General features: G+C 57.1%; 1 protein-coding gene and 1 long non-coding RNA gene across 10 annotated transcripts in view; one reads left to right on the forward strand and one right to left on the reverse strand.

Annotated features, from left to right (window-relative positions):
* Positions 1 to 19,142, forward strand: part of LOC126935316 (uncharacterized) — a 342,634-nt gene that overhangs the window by 194,377 nt on the left and 129,115 nt on the right. The window lies entirely within an intron of this gene.
* The window catches only part of ARAP1 (ArfGAP with RhoGAP domain, ankyrin repeat and PH domain 1), a 68,402-nt gene that overhangs the window by 4,423 nt on the left and 44,837 nt on the right, over positions 1 to 19,142 (reverse strand). For 5 of the 9 annotated variants that reach the window (XM_050756050.1, XM_050756051.1, XM_050756049.1 and 2 more), the window contains 19 exons: positions 18,066 to 18,265; positions 16,684 to 16,769; positions 15,025 to 15,207; positions 13,781 to 13,955; positions 12,526 to 12,660; positions 10,255 to 10,390; positions 9,844 to 9,946; positions 8,765 to 8,960; positions 8,452 to 8,503; positions 8,177 to 8,340; positions 7,836 to 8,048; positions 7,408 to 7,513; positions 6,577 to 6,724; positions 6,401 to 6,487; positions 6,246 to 6,314; positions 5,839 to 5,956; positions 4,506 to 4,619; positions 4,143 to 4,288; positions 3,568 to 3,600 (listed from right to left, as the gene is read on the reverse strand). In XM_050756050.1, coding sequence (XP_050612007.1) covers positions 3,568 to 3,600; positions 4,143 to 4,288; positions 4,506 to 4,619; positions 5,839 to 5,956; positions 6,246 to 6,314; positions 6,401 to 6,487; positions 6,577 to 6,724; positions 7,408 to 7,513; positions 7,836 to 8,048; positions 8,177 to 8,340; positions 8,452 to 8,503; positions 8,765 to 8,960; positions 9,844 to 9,946; positions 10,255 to 10,390; positions 12,526 to 12,660; positions 13,781 to 13,955; positions 15,025 to 15,207; positions 16,684 to 16,769; positions 18,066 to 18,265 — 2,464 coding nt within the window. The other 4 variants (XM_050756052.1, XM_050756053.1, XM_050756055.1 and 1 more) reach the window with 2 other exon arrangements.

Below are 19,142 nucleotides of genomic sequence, written 5' to 3' on the forward strand. Positions count from 1 at the left end.
CAATGTACTGGGGAGGGGCACCAGATTGCCAAAATGTTCACCTCTGGCCCCCACCTCTGCATATGGGTCTGGGCTTGGAAGGAGCAGGCTGGCTCGGAGGCAGAGGGATGGGGGCAATGACCCCCAAGGAAGGTCAAGCTAATGAGGCTTCCTCCTGCTCTGGGAGCCACTTGCTTGAAGCCCTACCCCTACCAAGCACCCCTGGAGCCCACAGGGGCACCAGGGTGAATGGCACGGGAGGGGGATTCACTTACAACCAAAACTGGGGGTCAAAGACTGAGCTACCGCCCCCCTGTTCCCCACCATTGCTGCCAGCCACCTCCAGGCATGGCTCCTCAGCAGGGGCCAGAGAAGGGACAACCAGGGGAGAGGGAAGTTTTGGGAATTGGTGGACTTCCTGTGATATCACAAAAGGATGGGCTGCCTAGGGACTGGAGGAGACCTCTGTGCTCTCACAGGGGGTGTGGCTTAGGAGGGCCTTAGTAAGGACTTTTCACTCTGCTTTCACCCCGATACCTGCTGATTGGAAAGCCTCATGTCTTCTATAGACAGCACCTAACCTGATTATGGGCATGTGCCCAGGAGGGCCTGGTACCAACTGGGCTGCAGGCATGGGACAATCAGGGTCGCAGACAGGGAGGAAATTAGGCAGGCGGAAGGAAATCAGGCTTCGGACATGGAAGAAACAAGATGTGGGGGAATACAAGGAAGAAACCTGTATGCACATACAGAAGCAGCAAGGCTGGGAGCACTAGCATTCGGCCTGCAAACTGGAAGACAGCTGATGGCAGAAATGGAAAGACTTGAGATAGAGGCTGTAAAAGAGATTCGGCTGCAGGCACGGTAAATACAAGGCTCTGGGCATGAGGGAGGAAGGATGTGGGGGAAACTGGACTCCAGGTACAGGAGGAGTTGGGCTGAGGGGATGGAAAACAGGCTGTGGGTTTGGAAGAAGTCAGGCTGTGGGTGGGAGGGGAACAGAACTAGAAGCAAGCAGTCAAGTGAGTCGAGGGTGGACAGGACAGGCCCAGTCAGGTGCAGAGACAGCTGCAGGAATCAAGGTATTCAAACCAGGCTGTGGCTCCAAGAATGAAAACACAACCCTCAGGCCTCCGATTCCCTGGGGTCTGATGTGCATGGCACATGTGTGATGTAAGGGTGGCTGAGACAGGAAGTCTGCAAAAGGGGGTCTTGGGAGGGAAGGATGTCAGTCAATGCAATCTCCTTTTGAGAATGAATCCCCCAAGTTGGAGTGTTGTGGTGCAATCTCAGCTTACTGCAACCCCACCTCATGCGATCAAGCCATTCTCCCACTTCAGCCTCCTGAGTAGCTGGGACTGCAGGCATGTACCACCATGTCCAGCTAATTTTTATAGAGACAGGGTTTCACCATGTTGTACCAGGCTGGTCTCAAACTCCTGGACTCAAGCAATCCTCCCACCTCGGCCTCTCAAAGTGCTGGGATTACAGGCATGAGCCACTGCACCTGGCCCAAGGACTTCATTTCTAATCGGACAGCTCATGTTTCCAGTATCTCCAAGGCACGGGGCCACAGGCAGACAACGAAGTTTACTCTTGATGCTTAACGATCTCTGCTGGGACCAAGATCTTTCTAGCATGTGCCTTTTCCAGGTGCCTCAGGGTTTTTAATAAGAGGAGACCCCCAGGATAAGGCACAAGTGGCCATGTATCCTGCTGAATCACCTGAGATTGTTCCAATTTCAAATATTCTGTCCTACTGCCGCATAAACCAACAAATGCCAGAAATGATAACCCCGTGGTAACCAGCCCACATCTGCTCAGGGCCTCTGCCAGGCCAGAGGTGTTGGCTGTCACTGGGGTGTGGAAAGCACCACCTACTCTGTGCTGAGCACCCCTCCCTGCTGAGTCCTCAAGTCTGAGACTTCCAGGAATATAAGCTTGTGTTTCCACACTAAGAAACCTGGGTGCGAGTCCCAGTCTACACTTACAGATGGCCTTGGGCAAGTCACACAAAGCCTGTTTTCTCACCTGGAAGTGGGGACAGCCCTCTTCCTCAGAGAACAGTAGTAAGGATTCCATGTCTCAGTATGTGAGGGGCCAGCACTAAGCCTGGTTCCTTAGGGAACACTAGATCTCATCCCTTTTTCGAGCTCTTCTGCCTCCTTCCTTCCATGCCCAGGGATCCACAGCTGCCTTTCCAGGTGCCTCAGCCATCCTCCCTCCCTTCTGCCCACGGCAAGGGTTCTAAGCACTCCTAGAGGTCGGGGGCCAGGGAGAGAGCATCCCAGAACCAAGGGGGATTGACTGGACAGGCGGAGAGGCTCAGAAGTGCGGATGTGATCACAGAAGAGGGCAAAGGAGAGAAGAGACGGCGTTTCCCACAGGGTTAGCAGGAGCCCGGGATACATTAGAAGAGGCACAAAATGCAAAGAGAGGGAGATGAGGTCCTGTTCTATCGGCTCTGCTCCTGCCATGGCAGCCAAGCCTATTCAGACAACCTCAGGAAATGCAAGGGGCAGGAAGAGGCTGAAGACACTGGGGGTGCGGTGGGGGGTAGCTGTGGGAGCTCAGGCTAGACCACCAGGCCTGGAACCGTGTCTCTGCTGCCCATCTTGCAGGGCAGCAGTCCCCAATCTTTTTGGTGCCAGGGACCAGTTTTGCGGACAATCATTTTTCCATGGATGGAGGGATGGTTTTGGGATGAAACTGTAAAACCTCAGATCTTCAGACATTAGATTCTCATAAGAAGCACACAACCTAGATCCCTCGCTTGCACAGTTCACAGTAGGGTTCACACTCTTAGGAGAATCTAATGCCGCTGCTGACCTAACAGGAGGCAGAGCTCAGGCAGTAATGTTCACTCGCCCGATGCTCACCTCCTGTTGCATGGCCCTGTTCCTAACAGCTGGGAATCCCTGCTGTAGGGGCATCTATGCTCTGTGGCCCCCAAGGCATAGCTGGGACCCACAGGGGCATCATGAGATGCAGATTCTCAGCAGAACCTGAGCAAGGACCTTCTCTCAGACAGAAGTATCCCCCTAGGAATAGGGTGGCCCCAAGGGCGGAGGGGATGAGCTCTCTCTCCTAGGACTGTGCAGAGTGGAAACAGCCAGCCAGGGAGGCCTCAGAGAGACCTACCCCAGGTGGGGGATATCCCACAAGCCTCTCTCGTCCCACCCTGGCATGTCAGGATAAGGGCAGTAGTAAGAATGTTCTGACAGTCCTGGAACACTGTCCAGGGTTAGAAATAAGGAGGCTGCAGGGATGACAGGAGAAGATCAGAGCTCTAATTCAAACCTAGGTGCCATCATTACTGGATCTTTAACTTCCACACAGAGTCCTTTGGAAAATTCTAGAGCACTGCACTGATAGGGAACCCTATCTTGGGGAAAGGACCCTGGGACAGGATTAGGGATAAAGGGGAGGAGCTTAGGCCCAGGATAGGGGCTAGTGCCGACCGGCAAGCGGGCAGGGAACCATGCCTGGAGATGGCCAGGAGCCCTGGCTGTGTCCCCATGCTCCTACCCAGCTCATTTGGCCCCCAGGTGGTGTAAGGCAGCTGGCAGTCAGCCCACAGCTACTCACGGTCTCAGGGGCCCCGCTCCACGGCCTCTGGCTCTGTTTGATAGAGGATCAGGGTTATGGAAGAAGCCCCAGGTCTAGAGCCAGGACAGCATGTGCAGTGATGTGTGGGGTTGGGGTATGTGTGTGGCATGTATGTGCAGAAGGTGGAGGGTGCCTAGTGGAGTCTGGGTTGGGAGAACACCTGCATGTGGACAAAATGAGTGAGGAGGGTGGCTCGGGAGGTGTACGATGTACGATGTGACAAGGCATGCATGGGCCACAACTTGGGGCTGTCATCAAGTAACAGGTTCCTGTGGGTGCAGTGATAAGGCACAGGCACAGTGAGACAGAGCATGGGCATGGAGTGGTGTGATGGCATCCGGGTGCCAGGGCCTAGTGGGGCTACAGGGCACAGTAGAGTGGACATCCAGGGCCACAGCAGGAGGGGCCTTGAGAGTCTACAGTTCTCCCCCACTGCTGTGCTATCCTGAGAGCCTGCAACAGGAATATTTCTACTTGCAGACCAAGGGGAATCTCTGAGCACATTCAGGGGTACAGGTGCACAACCTGAGGCCGAACCCAGTGGGGCCACTTACCCGGACCTCCTTGTAGAGCCGCAGGCAGCTGCTGTTGAGGATGAAGTAGCGATCGTGGAAGCCACCTGAGGGCAGGCCCAGGCCCAGGAGGCTGCGGTCCTCACGGAACTTCATCATGCCATGCTTGGTGTCACTGACACGGCTGGCTGGGGGGGGACTGGAGTGGGTACAGGCTGCACCAACCCAGCTGGGGCTGGGTCCCAGGACGAAGGAAGCTGCCCCATCCTGCCCCAGCCTCTCCACAGAGGCCCACCCACCTGGTGCCCTCTGCCTGAGCTGCTCCTACCTGGCACCGCCAGGTCCCACCCTGGCTCTGGAAGAGGGGAATGCCCGGAGCCTGGCCACCCTGCAGGCACCACCTACCCAGGTACAGCAGCATGGCCTCCATGGCCTGGTGCTTCTTCACCACCAGGTGGCTGTCCGTGCCCAGCCCGTGCAAGATGGGCAGCACCTTCTCCGCAAAGTGCAGGGGGCGCTCTGGGGAGAGGTCACACCTACCGTCACTGGGACCATATGGCCCGATACCACCAAGGGCTGGCAGATGGGCACATATCACCTACACATCCCCGGTCCACTCCAACCATCTGCAAGTGCCACGACACAAAACACTACCATCACGACCGCCCTTCCCATGACCAAGCTTCAGGTTTGACACACCTGGCTGTGACCAAAGCTGCTCCAATTCAACATGTGCAAAACCATGCCTGTGATCTCCACCCCCTGCCTCCCTTCCTGCCCTCCCCGTGGCCCCCATCGGGGAAACACCACCACCACCACCCACCAGGCTGCTCCATCCAGAAACAAACCTCTCCTCCCTCTCCTGATCCGCATGTCAAATCTCTCTGCTCTGTCCATCTCCACTGCTGCCACCCCAGCCCACATTACTGCCTTCTCCTCAGACTAAACCATGGCCTTCAAAGTGTGCTCTAATTTCCCTCTCCCCACCCAGCAGCGAGTAGCAATCTTCTTAAACTCTTACTCACTAACCCTCCGATGGTCTTGCATTGCTGCTAGGCCCTGCGTGGCTGCCTCTGCCTTGATCTCCAGCCCCACCCATGTCACCATCCCCTCACTGCCCTCGTCTCCTTGAAAGGGCTGTGCCTCTGCCCACCACAGGGCTTTTGCCTTCTTCACCAAATAACCCCTACTCTTCCTTCCCATCCTGGCTCGGGAAAGATCTGGTGATGCCATGGGTCTTTCCTCCACAGCAGTTAATGCAACTGTAGTTGAATATTTATTGGTGTGATCATTAGACTAATGCCTCCATCCCCTACCAGACTAACCCCAACGAGGATAGGGACTAGGTGTGTGGCTCCCCAGCCCAGTGCCTGGCACTCAACAAGGACAGTAAAACAAATGAACACATACAGCCTCATCCTCCACTGCCATCAAGATCACCTTTACCATAAATTACCTTTCTCCCCTCAACCATCACCATTGTCACTGACACCTAAGAAAGCACCATCACAGTCAACACCATCTACCCCTTCACTGTCCCTTCTATCAGCCACATGACAGGCATAACCTCAATCCCTGCCAGCACCCTATCACCACCGTCACAGAGATCAGTGTGACAGCAACACGTCATCAAAGTCCTTTTCACCACCCATCCTCATGTGCAGGGTAGGGGAGGACAGACTGGGGCTACAGCTGAGACAAGCCATACCACACCCTGCACAAGCCCAGGGTCACCCACCTGCCTCCTCCCTCTCGTTAACCTCAAAGCAGGTCCAATAATCCTTCTCCCTGATGCCTACATTCCGGCGATCCAGGATCTCCAGGGTGAGCTCCTCAGCAGTCATGGATGCTGGGATCTGCAAGGACCAAGGAGAAGATTAGCCTACCTGTGCCTGGCCCCTGCTCTACCATAACCTTGCTACGTGATTCAGAGCCTGAGCCCATCCTTCTCAGGCCCTTCTTGAGTCCTGGGATACAGAGGGGTATTTCTGAGTCGTTCTTAGGAGCAGGCCCCAGCACCAGCCAGATACAGGTCCCAAACTGGTCCTCTCCTTGGGATGGAAGCACTGCTCCCCTGGCCATCTGAGCCTGTGCCTGGCCCAGCCTGACTCTCTGGCCCCTTGGCTTCTAGGTCCCAGCACCTACCTTGACATGCTGCTCGGTCTCTGCCTTCTTCTCCTCCAGATACACTGTGCAGATGAAGTCACCAGCATGCTGCAGGGAGACAGGGCTCAGCTGGGGGCCTAGAAAATGGGCGCAGGTGGTAGGCCCCAGCCCCACACCCAGGCTCCAGACTTCACCTGGGTCCCACTGGCAGTGCCAGCCACACGCATCTTCACAATGGCAGTGATCTCCTCCCGCTGCTTCCTGAGCTCTTCCTCATCCACCTGGGAAGGGGCGAGGGGCAAGGACAGGTGGTCACCACCATCTGGAAGGCTCATCCCTGCCCTCCACTGCCCACTGACCAGGGACTCACACTAAACACCACCACATAGTGGTTAATGAGGTCTTCCACCACACGGCCAGCCTTGTAGTCCTGCCCATCTGTCTGGAAGAGCGTGGGCCCAAACACAATTGCCAGGTTGTGCACGTTCATCTGGTTCGTGTCTGAGAAGCACTGGACACTGGAGAGAGGCGGAGGAGGGCCTTGAGTGAGGAGTCAGGCCAGAGCTTCCCATCTCTCCCTGTTAATTTCTGACAGGTCCAAGACTGGTCTGATCAGAGGGGACCACTATTTAATGGGGTAGGAACAGTTTTTCTGGCCATATCTTGGGTCCTGGTAGGAGTAGGACTGGGAAGCTGGGAGATCCAGCCAAGGTAACCTGGTCCCAAGTGGAAAAATCCTCTATAACAGTGGCCCCAACAGTTCTGGCACCAGGGATTGGTTTCATGGAAGACAATTTTTCCAAGGACAGGATGGTGGGGGCAGGGGATGGTTTCAGAGGCATTAGATTCTCATAAGGAGTGCGCCACCTCCCATGTGCAAGTTCACAATAGAGTTCCGATCCTTTGAGAATCTAACGTTGCGGCTGATCTGACGGGAGGCAGAGCTCAGGCAGTAATGCCTGTTCACCCACCACTCACCTCCTGCTGTGCAGCCTGGTTCCTGACAGGCCACAAACCTGTACTGGTCTGTGGCCTGGGGACCCCTGCTCTACAAATGTCCAATGTTAGGGCAGATCACAGTCAGCACTTGGTGCAGAAGCCCAGCTGGCTCCCAGGGGAGGGCAGTCAGGCGGGGGGGGTAGGGGGGTAGAAGAACCTTCACCCCATCCCCCCAGAGTCTCACAATGGTATCCTCCCTCACCAGTACAGGTGGCTGATAAGGGCCTTCACTGTGGCCCGGTTGACAGGTGGCAGCCGCACCAGGAGCTCTCGGTACCTGGAGACCTTCTCCTCCTCATCCTCAATCTCTGGGTGGGAAAGAAAAATCAGGTCAGAAACCCCCTGTAACTATCATCTCCTCACCCCGCCCGGGCTGTCCTGCTTCTCATGGTGGGTGACAGCAGTCCCTGTGCCCTCCAAGTCAATGCAGGCCAGGCACTCAACCAGGGTAAGGAACTCTGGGTCTTCCAGGGCCCCGGGCTCCGTATGGAGTGGCGATGGGAATGACAAGCAGAGGCGGGCAACTGGAGCCTGTCGGTTAGGGTGAGTCTAGTGCAAGTGCCAGAAGGGAAGGGTGGAGGAGTCCGGAGGGATGGGTGGAGGAGGCTGCGCACGGGCTGCAGGGCCCACCTGAGGCCTCCAGCCAGGCTAGGCGCTGGGCACGAGTGAAGAGCCCATCGGGCAGGTCGCGCAGGAAGCGCTTGAGCGCCGAGGAAACATCATCCACGTGCTGCTCGCCCTCCTTGAGGTGCACAGAGCGCGCATCCTGCCGCAGGCTCTCCAGCAGCCGCTGCGTCTTCGACGTCTGCCCACACTTGCGGTAGATGCCCTCGGAGGTCAGGCCTAGGGAGGGGCGGGGCCAAGCGTTTGGGGCCTGAGGCATTGCGTCATGGGGCGGGGCCACGCAGCTCTGGGACGGGAGGCGGCTCTCTGGGAGGGGGCGGGGCCGGCACCCCAGGGGCAGGGCTCACCGCACTGCGTGATGTAGTCCACACAGCGGTACACGATCACCGGGATATCCGAGTCCCCAAGCTGCTGCTCTGACAGCGTGTCCCCCATGCTGGCGGCTGCTTTCTGGATGGCCCCCAGCCAACCCATGAAGTCCAGCCGCCGCTCGCCCTGTATGTACAGTGTCCTGGACCAGGGACAGTCAGTCACTGAGGGGCCTACACCTATCCCACCCTGTCCCCAGGCCCATCAGACGGCTCCAGGCTTCTCAGAGCCCCTCAGGGAGGCCGTGGCTCACCTCCTTCGCTCCACCAGCACCAGCACCTGGTTCTCACTGTCCCCCTGGATGGCTGTGGAGGGATTAGTCAAGGTGAGGCCCAGGTCTTGTTCCTGATCCCCAACCTGCTCCCTCCCTCTCTGAGCGCACACACATCCTTAGGACCCGCCCGCCAATGTATGGGGTGGCTGAGATGCACTCCAAGGACATGAGAGGGCAGGATGGCAGCTCTGGCCAAGCCAGGCAGAGCTCAGACTTCCAGGCAAGGGCTGGGGGCCTGGGAGCCCAGGATAGGGTGCCCTGGAGGCTGGGGGCCCGGGTCTGGTCCACGCACAAAGCTCCTGCAGTTTCCGTAGTTGCAGCGGCTCTTCGCAGGGCCCCTCCGGGAAGACAGCGCGGAGCTCCGAGCCACTGAGAGAGAACCAGCCCTCCTGGGCCCGCTGTAGGCTCAGGCCAGCTTTGTAGGGTAGGCGTCCGAGCCGCTCAAAATCCCGGGCCAGCAGATCCTCAGCCAGGGGAGGCACGAATGCCTGGCAGAGAGGCAGCCGGGGGAGACAGCATCAGCCAACAGCACTGCCTGCCCCAATGCCCCAGCTTCTTGGCTTACAGGCAGGTGCCCTCTTCCCACCCAGCGGCCTTCTCTTCCCCAAGGCAGAACCAAGCCTACAGATGGAACTTGGGTACCATGTCCCACTTCATACCCACTTAGATGTGCCCACCTCTGGAAAGCCTTCCCAGACACTTTCTGGAGGGCCCTTCTCTGGGCCCCTACAGCACCAAAGCATTCTTGCCCTCTGTTGTGGCACTGGTTACACTGTTGCTGCCGCCTGAACCCCACCCGCAGGGGAGCTGTCTTCCACACCCACATGGGAGCTACTGAAGGGCTAGGACTAAGCCTGGTTCATCTGGGTCCCCAGGTCTCTGCAGGCTGACTCTCAAGAGCCGCACAAGACAACTGATCAATGGACAAGTGAATGATAAAAAGTCACAGGCTCTTACAGCACAGGGGACCCCACAGGCACCTGGCTCTAGTCCCCGAGGCAGAGCTCTCCCCGTGGCCTCCCTGCCTCTTCCCTCCAGCCTCTGCTTGCTTGCCTCCAGGAACAAGGAGCACACTCCCCTGGAGGCGGCACTGTCCATCCTAAGATGGCTCTGACTGTCATTCACTTATTGAGCACCCGTGGAGTACAAGGCCACAGCCCTTCTTCTGCAGAGCTAAGACAGGTCTGACCAACCCTGCAGAGGGCTGCAGATTACAGTAGGCCCTTGGTGGGACAGGCCTGCTCCATGTCTGCTGCCCTCCATCTAGCTGCTGCTCTCTAGATGGGGGAGCTGGGATACATGGGATTGGTCAGGAGGCCCCACCTTCCCCCGTCAGACACCCTTACACCCGCCCTGCTACCCCAGGCCCACCTTAGCAATACACTTGACCCACTCATGAGCCTGCTCCATGCTCTCCAGCCCAAACAGGTACAGCCGTTCTCCCTCTGTGTACACCTCAAAGGTGTGCTCAAAGCTGCAAATACACAGGCCAGGACTCAGGCCCACCTCATCCAGCACTGGCCCACCCCCAACCTGTACCATCAACCGCCATCCTCTGCCCCCTCCACACTGCCTTGGTGCTTGTCCTTACTCGGTCCCCTAAGAGGTGGTGGAAAAGTCTTGGGCTGAGGCCTCAAAAGACCGGGGTCGGCCCTTATGCAGCCTCCGTTTGCTGTGTGACCCTGGGGAGGTCCTCCCCTTCTCTGGGCCTATTTCCCTGTCTCCCCAGTGGGGGACTGTACCTTATAGCAACCACAGTCTGATTTGCCCAGGGGTGCTCACCCATGGGTATCGGGAAGGGGCACTGCCAGGCACACAATCTCGCTGGCCCGAATCTCTCCGTTGGGGGTCACTGCCCGCTCATTCTCATAGTAGCTCAGGACCCCGTCACTAAGGACACACCAGCGCCGGCTGAACTCTGGGGAGAATTTGGGCAGGGGAGCCATCAGGGAGCCCCCCACCACCTGAAAACCACCTCTGCATCCTCCCAAGGCTCCCACTCCCATCTGACCCATGTGCTCTTCATTCTCTCAAGTTTCTCCCAAATCCATCCACCTCTCTGCATCTCCACCATGCCAGCCAGCCCACAAGTCATCCTCTCCCCCAGGCCTCTAAGGCAGCCCCTTCCAAAATCCCAGAGTGATCTAGCTAAAATCAGACCACATCCTTCCTCTAACCAAAACCATTCCATGGTCTTCAGGACAGACTCTGCACCCCTCAGCCTGCCATTCAAGGCCCTGCCAGGTCTACCCCTGCCTGTCTCTCCAGCTGCCTCTCTGTCACTCCTGGACACACATATTCCCACCCAGCACTCCCAGCTTTTGCAAACCCTGTCCCCTCCACCCACCACCTGAATGTCACAGGAAAACTTCTATGCCCCAATCTCCTTTTCTAGAAGCACCCATCACTCTCTACTCTGCCTCCTGCTATAATGGCTTTGAGAGACTGACAAGGTCCCACAAAAGAAATAGAAAGGAGAATCTGGACCAGGAAAGGTAATGGAAAGGATAGGTTGTCATGGCCATGCAGGCTTATACAGTTCACAGCACTGAGCTTTACAGTGGCTCAGAGCTTCCTGGCATCCAGGGCAAAAAGGATGACTCAGGCAGTTGTTACATAAATGACATTATCAGGCAGAGGGAGGCAGACCTGGGGCAATGAGGTTGTGAACAGCATGGAGTTCCAAAGAAATCTCTTTGGGAGTCGAAGGGCTTCATCCCTATAGGAGAGCACGCAGGAGGTGCTGACGGATGTTGTCAGCAATGACCTCACAATGTTCCCACAGCAGACTCTGCCTCTCATCCTGTCTGTGAGGGCCTGACATTTGCTCTCTGAGGTCAATGTTTCCTCAGGTCTGACCCTGTGGATGGGCTCCCTCCAGGAGCACCAGCTCTGCCTGAGTCATCCTTCATTCTGCAGATATTTGCCAAGTGCCCACTGTGTGCTAGCCACTGTTCTAGGATCTGAGGGCTACAGGCAGTGGTGGCCAAAAGGAGTTTATGTCCCAGTGGGGTACAGAGAATCTATAGATAAGTACATTAATGGACAAATGAGTACCAGGTAAGTGACGTGAAGAAAATGCAGGGTAGCCGGGCGCGGTGACTCACGCCTGTAATCCCAGCACTTTGGGAGGCCGAGGCGGGCAGATCACCTGAGGTCGGGAGTTTGAGACCAGCCTGACCAACATGGTGAAATCCCATCTCTACTAACTAAATTAGCCAGGCATGATGGCGCATGCCTGTAATCCCAGCTACTTGGGAGGCTGAGGCAGGAGAATCGCTTGAACCCGGGAGACAGAGGTTGCGGTGAGCCGACATTGAGCCATTGCACTCCAGCCTGGACAACAAGAGCGAAACTCTATCTCAAAAAAGAAAAGGAAATGCAGAGTAAAGGGAGGGATGGGGGGTGCTATTTTGCATAAGGTAGTCAGAGATGACATCTCTGCAGGAGTGATACTGAAACAGAGACCTGAGGAAAGTGAGGGATTGGCCATGCAGATACCTGGGGGAAAGCATTTCAGGCAGAGGGAACAGCACGGGCAAAGATCCTGGTAGGGGACAACATGTCTAAGAAACAGTGAGGAGACCAGCAGAGTGATTGGGGGGTGGTTCAGAGAGGTAATGGGGGTGGTGGCCAACTGTGCGGGCTCTTATGGATTTTCTTCTGATTTGGGGAGTGAATGGAAGGCTGAGATCAGAGAGGGACAGGGCTTTCCGTTCAGTCCTCAAACTCCCTACCAGCCACAGGCTCTAACTACCAGATGCTCAGCAGAGCCCATACCCAGTAGGGGCTCAATAAAGGCTCATTTAGTCCAAAGAAACTCTGGCAGTGACCTGCTCTGCAGCGCCATACCCTACCCCCACTCCCACCAGGATCATTTAGGAAGCACCTTCTGCGTACCCCAAACTATATCCAGGAAGCCCTCTAGGGTGACTCTGCCAGAGTCCACTTGGCTGCCTCATGGGTCCACCAGTCTGGCCAGCCCTGGCTTCCCTAGCCCTGCAGCCATGCCCAGATGCCATGGGCCAGGGCAGGGTCTGGGGTGGCACCCACCTTCCCGGGCCCGGCGGTCCTGCAGCAGCTTGCCGGCAGAGGCGGTCTTGTAGAGGAAGCCACTGTGGCTCACGGTCGGCAGGATAACTGAGTAGTGCTTTTCCAGGGGCTTCATCGAGTCCAGCCGAGGCACCTCTTTGGAGGTGGGGAAAGGATGGCAGGTCATGCTGGCCACCCAAGAGGGTGTCCCCACCTCACTCCCACCTGGCCTGGGCATCCAGGCTCACTTTCGAATCGTCAGCCCCAGCTCCCTAACTGGCAGCCTCAAGCTCCCCCTCCTATCTGCAGGGTCTTGCCAAGGCTGTTTCTCCACCTCTCCGCACTTGTGGAAATTCACTCCATTCCCAAGGCCCAGTTCCAGCACTGCCCCTTCCAGGAAGCTTCCCTGACTCCTGGCCCACCCCACTCTCCAGGTTGTAAGCACAGGCCAGGCACACTGGCATCAGGGGGGCATTGGGCAAACTCAATAATAATCCCTGGAAAGAGGATTTTCCCAGATGGCAGGAAGCTCAAGGTGGCAGCCTGACTACAGCTTTGCTCCCCATGGTCAGCAATGGCGGGGGGGAGGGGCGGTTCTGCCCCCAAGCCCAAGCCAGTTGGGTGGTCTCCTGTGTCTCCCTGGACACCTGGGCTCTCTCCAGCCCAGTGTGCCCCGCCCACCCATGGCCCTGAGCCCGGAGCCCCAGCCTTGAGCTCCACCCTCAGTCCTAGGATGTGGCCCCAGAGGCGAGGCCTGGGCCACGAGCTGCACTGCTCAGCGCACTGACCCCTCCTCATCCACCCCAAGGGGGAGCCAATGGTACCCAAACCAGGTTCAGGACTGAGCTCCACCCAAGCAGGGCAGTAGACAGGGCTGCCATGGTGGGTGACCCACACATGGAGAAATGTAACACAGCATCCCTCACGCAGCAACACAAACACACTCTGCACACACATTCACTCCAAAGCTCTCAACATCCCCACAAACACAGACCCAGGGGTTCAGAGGAGCACAAACACCAGCACAGCTGCCAGCCATCCTGAGGGACCCACACTGCGAGTCAGGGAAGTCATCAACAGAGTCACAGAGACAGAGACACAGAGGAACATGCATACGCAGCACAAATACACACTGACGTGCAAACCCAAGCACACCCCAGCTCACACACAATTTACCAAGGGCCCTTGAGGAGCTGCGATCACGGCCTGAGAGCAGCACGTAAATCAAACCCCACTGGGCACTGCACAGCCTGGTGGACCCCCACCCCACGCTCACCTGTGGTCCGATTGTTCCGAAGGAATTCCATCTGCAGTGTCTGCCCCGCCTGCTCTGCAAGAGCCAGGGGCGTGGGGGCCTCCGGGTCCCCCGAGAAGCAGCTGATCCCGGCCCCACAGCCCAGGAGCGCCTGAGTCTCAGCCAGGTCTGTGGTGGTGACTGCAGCACACAGGGCCTAGGAAAAGGCAAGGGTGGGTCAGCCCAAGCAGGAGTGGGGGACCCACAGGGAAAGAGGGTATGGGGGAGGAGAGGAAAGAAGAGGAAGGAGTCACCCAGGCCTGGAGCGGTCCATCCTCAGACTGAAAGAGAGAACAGGAAGGAAGGAAGGAGAGGGAAGAGAGACGCCAAGGGGAGGAGGGGTGAGCAGGGGCTGCCTAGCGGAGGCCAGGGGATCCCAGTTGCCCGGGGCCTCACCCCTGCTGGCGGCCTGGACACAGCTGCCCAGTCAGCCACAGAGCCTCCAGAGGATCTCAAGCTCCTTCTGCCTTGTGGAAGAGCGGTGGGGGGGGGGGGTGCTTTGTAGCTAATTCCTCCCACATTTGAATTCCTCACTGCCTGCCCAGCACTCCCAACCAATGGGAGTTGCCGCCCTCCTGGCTTGCAGGCTAGACTGGGTTGGGCTGGGAGCAGGACGCCTGGGTCCCTGGGAGGTGGAGGCCTGACTCCCAGCGGGCTTCTAGCTGGACTGAGTCTGCCTGGGAGGGGCAGTTTGGGGGAGGGGCTGAAGGCCAACCAGAGGTCACAAATGGCATACCCCTGCCTCAGAGCTGGCCACCTCCCGCTCAGGCGGAGCCAGATCAGGGCCTGAGACTTGGCTCCCACCCTGTCAGGGCCTGGGACCCATACGGGGCCTCATCTTGAGTTGGGTGTGGATGGGGGTGGGTTGGAGCAGCCCAGCTGTTTTTCATGAGCCTGACAGGAAATAGCATCCCCATCAAGTTCACTCCTTTTGGCAGGATTCAGAAGCAACAGGACAGGGTGCAGAAGACTGAGGAATCAGGAGAGAGACAGACAGATGCTGGGGACGTGGCCTTGGCCCAAGGGTCAGGCCTGGCTCCTCCCTGCACGGCCAGAACTTTTCATATGGCTTAGGCAGGGCCCTTCTGCCCTCCAAACATCAGTTTCCCCATACGCCAAGGCATCTCCCTGAGCTGGTAGACGAGATGGGTTAAGACAGTGTAAGGAACAGGGCAGCAGAAAGACAAGGGTGGTCCCAAGGGGCCCCAGAGCTGCAGTATCCTGACCTTGTCCAGCTCCTCCTGGTTGCCAAAGAGTGGGTGGTAGCGGCGGTACTTGCCCTCACGGTACTTGGCCTCCAGGTGGCACCGCCGGGTGCTGGGGCTGCTGCTGGGCTGCAGGGCCTCACTGGGGGGCACGTTGGCTGCCCAGAAGCGGTTCCCAGCGCCATTCCCCAGCTGTAAGAAGAGCTGCAGGGGTTTGTAGGAGGTCAGACGGGCCAGCTGACAGCCAGGGGCCGTGCCGGGCAGAAACTTGGTTTCTGAGGTTGTTAGGTAAGGGGCTGGGAGAGCCAGGCCATCTGCCCACTTTCCCAATGGGGAAGGTGAGGACAGCCTGGCCTGCTGGCGGCTGGGGATGCTCCTGCCACCAGAGCTGGGCTCTGAGTCTAGGTCTCAGGCTCAGTGACAGGACAGGGGGTCAGCAGCCTGACAGGTGGACGCCTCAGGCCCTGCGCCTGGTCCCAGGGGCCTTGCTGCTGCCCCACCCAGTTCCACATCTAGAGCTCTGCATTCCTGAGACTATGATAGCCGGGGGTGGGTGCCTAACCTGTCAGCCAATGGGGTAGGCAGGGATTTTGGAAACCTCTCCTGTCCCTGACATTCCTCTCTAGGCAAGAGGGATAGGGGTGGATTCTGGGTGAGTGCAGGGATCCAGCATTTGGGAATCAGTTCCTTCCTTCATCCGGCTCCTCCTTCCACAGCCATTTCCTAGGCCCCCCCACCTTGCCTCTTTGTCAGGTCCTGTATGGGGTGCTGGGGTCACAGCATAGAACAAAGCATAACAATGCCTGCCACTACAGATTCACTCTGTGTCTTCCAGCAAGTTATTTTCTCTCCCCAGGCTTCAAGGCTGTAAACTGGTTATTCTAATCCTAACTCCTGGCTTGTTCTGAAAGTCAGTTAATTAACATATGCAAAGTCCTTAGCACTTATGTGCCAAACACACTGTGGGGAGGTGAGAAAGGGATGTGACACTCCAAGTGCTCTGGAGTCTGCAGCCTGGGCCTAGCCTCCCATTGCAGGTTCTCCCCTGTATCTACCACATATGGGTACCTGGGAGTTTCCAGTACAGAGGCATAAATGTACACGTGTGTGCACACGCAGCATACATACATATACCCACTGGTGCACGTGAGTTCAGATGAAATGAAGGCTGAGGGCCTCTGAGAGGGTATGCAAGGTAGGGGAGAAGGCCCTGGGTCAGCCAGAAGTGAGATGGAAAGAGGCAGGGGTGGTGGTCAATGTGCATTTACAGGGTAATCTCAGACAGATTACAGCCCTGCCCAGGACCTCAGTTTACACATCTATTCAATGGATGAAAGTGAAATAAGAATAGGAGTTAGCAAATTCTTTCTCTAAAGGGCCAAACAGTAAATATTTTAGGTTTTACAGAACACATACAGTCTCTGCTGCATTTTCTTCCTTTTTTTTTTTTTTTTTTAATATAACGCTTTAAAACTATAAAAACATTCTTAGCTCACTGGCCAGTTTGCTGACTTTGCCAAAAATTGCTTTTCCGAAATTCCCACCCACTAGATTATCATTAAGGATCTCTTCTAGCTCCAAGGTGCTGTGGCCACTGAGATAGGGAGGGGGCTGGGAGACCCAGACAGCTGTTGAATGGGGCAGAGTCCAAGTATCAGTGGCAAGCAGGGGCATCCCCACCTCGATAAGTGTTTCTGTCCACACCTTCCTGTCCATCTTCAGGCTCCGCACCTTGGAGACGCCAGCGCCCAGGCCACGGTGCTCCCCTGTAGACACAGGGCCAGACCCAGAATCACCTGTGCCCTCCCCTTCACGGAATCACTTACCCACCCCCGGTGTCCACTGGGACAGGCAGGGATGACAGGCCACAGGCAGGCGCCAGGGGGTAGGCCTGCTGGCAGCTCTGGAATCCAGCCATGCTCTCTTGCTCCCCACAGGGCAGGACTGAGCCCTGTAATCCTCGCCTGGGCTCCTGTACCAGCCCCCTGCAACTGGCTCCCTGGAACCATGCTTGGCCTCTTGCAGGCCACTCTTAACACAGCCCTGCCAGAGGTGATCTCTTTAAAATGCAAATCCCTGACTTCTAATCCCTGCTTTCACCCTCCAGTGGCTCCCAGAATTAGATCACAACTCCTTTCCTGCTTCCCCTCCATCATCTTTCTACCCAGACTGTCATCGCCCATGTCCTCATGGCCACTCCTTCTTGCCATTCAGATCTCAGCGGGCATGTCACCTCCTCACAGAGGGCCTCCCCAGCACACTTCCCAAGACTTGCTCCTCCACCTGGATCCCCACCTCCAGCAGCCCACAGCCACCGCCTGAGCTATGTCAGCTCCCAGGAGGACAGAATCCCCAGCATCTGGCACACAGTGGCCAGACTGAGTGGCCTTGATTGAGCAGATGAATGAACCCTGGGCTCGACCATCTTGCATTTCATCTTCCTCATCCAGTCATTGAGAGTTTTCCACCATAGATCCTCAATAGCCCTCAAATGCTCACAGCTTCCCCAGGCCAGGCTTCCTCCTCCTCCCTCTCCTGGATCCTATGGCAGTCTCCTCACTGGTCTCTAGACTTGCCCCTCTAACTCAGTTTCCACCCACCAACCAGAGTCTGACCCACAAATCTGACCACGTCCCTGCCTCCCGTTGCCCTCCAGACAAAACACCAGCTCCTCCCTCTGCATGCAAAGCCCTGCCGGGTTCCTGCCAATTCCTCTTGCCCGGCCTCCCCTATTCTTCTGTAATGAGAGGAACACCGGACCCCAACAAGCCTGGGCTCAAATCTGGGCTCACTTACTTGCCAGGTGACCCTGAATAAGCCACTTCCTCTCCCTGTGCCTCCGAGTCCCCACCTGTGATGGGAGAAGTTGAACCCCCGCCTGGCAATGTAAGGACTCAAGGCTAATCACAGGGGAAAGGCCTGGTGTGCAGGAGAAGCCTCATCAATAGCAGCTCTCTGACTGCTGTCTCCACTCCAGGCCCTCCTCCAGATAGGACACCTGGCATCCCAAATGGCCAACCCCGCCACACCTCTGCCTGGTGCCCCAACCCCAGCACACACACCTGCACAGCGCTTGCAGATGACGACACAGAGGTTGATGGAGGCCCAGTCAGGCTGGGGAGCCCCGCAGTCGGCACAGAACCTGTTGGGGGCTGCAGCCCAGACGCGCTCGGCCACCTCTGAGGTAGACAGGGCCTCGGCGACAGCTCCCTGCATGGCCTCCAGCCACTGCTCCTTCTCTAGCTCTGAGTCAGCAGAGAAGCTGGGGACACAGGGGTGGGGAGGTTGGTGGGGATAGACTCAGAGGGATTTGGGAGCAGCACGAAGAGGCACAGAATGAAGTGGGGGACAAGGTGTTGGGAGCGCTTAGGCAAAAGAGTGAGGCATCCCATTCTGGTAGGGAAAGTAGGTGTGGACAAAGGCAAGGACACCAGGAACCCAACAGCGTATGGGGGCAGGGAAGCCCAGTGGGGGGCTCTGCCCAGCCTGCGGAATGAAGGCTGCTGGGAAGAAAATGATGCCTGAGCTAAGGTTTGACAGATCAGAAGAGCTGAGCCGGGTGAAGAGGTGAAAGGGCAGTCTAGACAGAGGGAACACCGTGTGCAAAGGGGCAGGGTGGCACAGGGGGCATTCCAGGAGACAGGAGGGCAGACTGGCAGAGAAGAGGCTGGAAGACGGACAGGACAGGCCTGCATCAGGCAGAGGAAGTCAAAGTGCACCCTGAGGACGATGGAGAATCCACAGAGGGTGTAAGTGGAAAGGAGGGGAAGGTACAGAGATGTCTTTAAAAGACTCCTCCACCATCCCCATCCTCATTCCTATCCCAGCCCCAACTGTGACATGCTCCATGGCCTCACCCCACAAAGCACTCCATTGGCCCAGCATACCCAGACACCTGTGGCTGCCATAGCATGCCCTGCTCTTCAGGGTGGGAGGCCCTGGTTGAACAATAAATGATGACTGTCCCTGAAAAAATTTAGTTTTAAAAAGACCCTTCTGGCTCTATCCCTGCCACCACCGAGTCACACATGTGACCATGAGTCTGCTCCACCCATAACCCATTGCCACAACCAAGGAAGGCATCGCTGCTGGAGGTGTGATGGCCGTTAATGCCATCTTATGGAGGTCCTGGAGACCTC

This window comes from Macaca thibetana, chromosome 14, assembly GCF_024542745.1.
Source record: "Macaca thibetana thibetana isolate TM-01 chromosome 14, ASM2454274v1, whole genome shotgun sequence".
NCBI classification, from domain to species: Eukaryota; Metazoa; Chordata; class Mammalia; order Primates; family Cercopithecidae; genus Macaca; species Macaca thibetana.